We start from the raw sequence: 3,035 nt of genomic DNA on the forward strand, positions 1-3,035 counted from the left end.
TTTTATTTGATATATATATATTCATATACATATATGTATATACAGGGTGTTAATTAAATAGCGCCCACTAATAATATAGCGTTATTCCTGACTAAAAATGGAGTCCAAAAGTCCTGAACCATTTTTTTCTACAATACTCAACGAAGCAGTAAATATCGAGTAAAGCTAATCCAATTGGCGTTGTCCTTTAGACGGAAGCACGTCAGTGAGCCGCGCGTCTGGCAGTGTGCGTGAGCGCTCCGCCGCATCGCGCCGCTACATTGCTATATTCGCACTGCGCTAGCATGCAATATTCTTTCGTGCCGTCTAATGTGAAAAATGTTCTCTTGCACGTCAGAAGACTCTTCGTAAAGAAAATTTCACAGAACTCTCGTCAAAACGGATTAATAATGCTCACCTAAAAAAACCTATAATCTTTTCGCTTATAAATTGATTTAAAACTTTTCTTTGTAGATTCGTTTTAAGATTTAAATGTTTACGCAAAGATTTCTGAAAGAAAAACGGATTGTTTAGAAAAAATTTTAGGTAAAATTTTTGTGCTTGTCGAAATCTTCATACATTGATAATGGGGAAGTTTGTCTTGTTTTCTGTTTTATTACAATACGCTTTCTTCATATCCCTACATTTTCTGTAGAAATTTCTTAAGAAATAGATTTTTTAAATAATAAAATCATCTGTGTAATCAAATGTTAAAGATTACAATTTTCATAGGAGTATTACAGAAAAGATAACTCAAAATGTAATTTAATTGACAAATATTATCAAGAAAAAACATGTATGTCTATCCTACGTAAAAGGACGCACAGAGTTTCGAATCTACAAAAAAAAGTTTTAAATCAATTTATAAGCTAAAAGATTATAGGTTTTTTTTAGGTGAGCATTATTAATCCGTTTTGACGAGAGTTCTGTGAAATTTTCTTTAAGAAGAGTCTTCTGACGTGCAAGAGAACATTTTTCACATTATACGGCACGTAAGAATTTTGCATGCTAGCGGAGTGCGAATATAGCAATGTAGCGGCGCGATGCGGCGGAGCGCTCACGCACACTACCAGGCGCGCAGTTCACTGACGTGCTTCCGTGTAAAGGACAACGCCGATTGGATTAGCTTTACTCGATATTTACTGCTTCGTTGAGCATTGTAGAAAAAAATGGTTCAGGACTTTTTGACTCAATTTTTAGTCAGGAATAACGCTATATTATTAGTGGGCGCTATTTAATTAACACCCTGTATATATATCGGACTTCCGTTTCCGGCAGCGTGAGTGAAAGGTGTTGTGGTGTGTGAGTGCGAGAAAAAGAGAGGATTTAGGAAAGGTAGAGTAGTGAAAGAGGGAAGAGAAGTACGGGTGGACGTGAGAAGGGGTGGAGTGAAGCAGAGTAAGTGGAGGAGAGTGGCGGGAGCGAGAGGGATAGAGTAGAGGTGAGAAAAGCGGGACGGAGAAGGTAGGTTAAGAACAGAGTGACAGGCAGACACGTGTAGGCATATACTAGCGAGAGAGGTAGAGAGGGGAGTCGAAGTCTAGAGGGAGTAGGAGCGCGGAGCATAGAGAGAAGCAGACGGGTAGAGAGGCGAGCGTACAGAAGTAGGCAGTAGGAAGAAGGGAGAGGTTAGGATGGAAGAAGAGAAAAAAGGGGAAGAGAGGGAGAGGGTAGGAGAAAAGGGAAAAGTAGGAAGACCGAGTAACATAGAGCTATTAAAAAGGGAAAATGCAAATAGTTTGCCAATAGCTGATCTGTTTAAGAGAGGAGAGAAGAGGAAAGAGAGGCAGGGGGAGGAAAAAGGGGAAGAGAATATTTTTAGAAAGAGCACGAAAGTAGGAAGATCACCAGTTAAGGGAGCGGAAGGGAAAGAAGAGAGGGGGGGAGAAAATAGAGAGGGGAGGGAAACGGAGAGGATAAATGAAGAGATAAGGAAATGGAGGGAGGAGAAGAAAGAGATGAGAAGATGGATGGAGGAGATGATGAGCGAATGGAAAAAGGTAGAGGAGGAATTGAAGGGGTATAAAGAGAAGGAGAAAAGAGAGATGGAGGTAGAGAAAGGTGAGAGAAAGAAGGAGGAGGTAGGAGGGGGAGAGAAGAAAGACAGGAGGTGGGAGGATATAGGAGAGAGAGTAAGGAGAATGGAAATAGAGGGGGAGATGATGAAAAGAGAAGCGAAAAAGAAAAATATTATAATAAGGGGGGTAAAGGCCAAGAAAGAGGGATGGGAGGGATTAAGAGAGGAAGTGGAGGAGATAGTAAGAGAAACGGGAGCAGAGGCGAAAATAGAGGAAATAAAGAGAATTGGGAAGAGATATAAGGATGGAAAAGACATGGTGATGGTGAGATTCGAGAACGTGAGGGATAAAATACAGGTAATGAAAGGGAAGAGAAATCTGAGGGAGAGGAGCGAGTGGATAAAGGATGATCTCACGGAAAAGGAAAAAAGAGTAGAATGGTTAATAAGGGAGGAAGCGGAGGTGAAGAGAAGGGAAGGGTTAAAGGTGAGGGTGGGGTATATGAAGTTGTGGATAGAGGGAAAGTTGTGGAGATGGGATGAAGAGAAGGATAAGCTGAAAATGGAGCAGGGAATAGGAGAGGAGGGATGGAGGAAGGAAAAGGGTTTTTAAAAGGAAAAATGTGGGGGGAGGAGGGAGATAGGAGAGGGAAGAGGAGGAGGGATAGGAAGGAGGGAGGCAGAGGTAATGGAAGAAGGGAGGATTATAAGGTAGGATTTTGGAATGTAGCGGGCCTGGAAAACAAGGATAAGGAGTTCTGGGAGGGGATAGGAAAATGGGATGTAATAATTATGAGTGAAACGTGGGTACAGGAGAAGGGATGGGTAAGGATAAAAAAGAGGCTGCCAAAAGGATATGTATGGGAATTACAAGAGGCGGGAAAGAGAAACAAGAAAGGAAGAGCGATGGGAGGAATGGTAATGGGAAGAAGAGAAGAGATAGAAATAGAGAAAGGGAAAGGAGGAGAGGGGGTAGAGGAAGGAATTATGAGTACGAAAGTGAAATTAGGAAGAGAATGGTGGAGGATAGTAGGAGTAT

General features: G+C 41.5%; 1 protein-coding gene across 1 annotated transcript; it reads left to right on the plus strand.

Annotated features, from left to right (window-relative positions):
• The first annotated feature begins 1,937 nt into the window (after nucleotides 1–1,937).
• Nucleotides 1,938–2,609, plus strand: LOC105566895 (UPF0329 protein ECU05_1680/ECU11_0050-like). The gene has a single exon (XM_012021297.1). It carries the CDS (start codon nucleotides 1,938–1,940, stop codon nucleotides 2,607–2,609), a length of 672 nt encoding a protein of 223 aa, XP_011876687.1.
• Nucleotides 2,610–3,035: the final 426 nt, after the last annotated feature.

Source organism: Vollenhovia emeryi, unplaced genomic scaffold (genome assembly GCF_000949405.1).
Source record: "Vollenhovia emeryi isolate VEMERY1.0 unplaced genomic scaffold, V.emery_V1.0 DF943050.1, whole genome shotgun sequence".
In the NCBI taxonomy this organism is placed as follows: Eukaryota; Metazoa; Arthropoda; class Insecta; order Hymenoptera; family Formicidae; genus Vollenhovia; species Vollenhovia emeryi.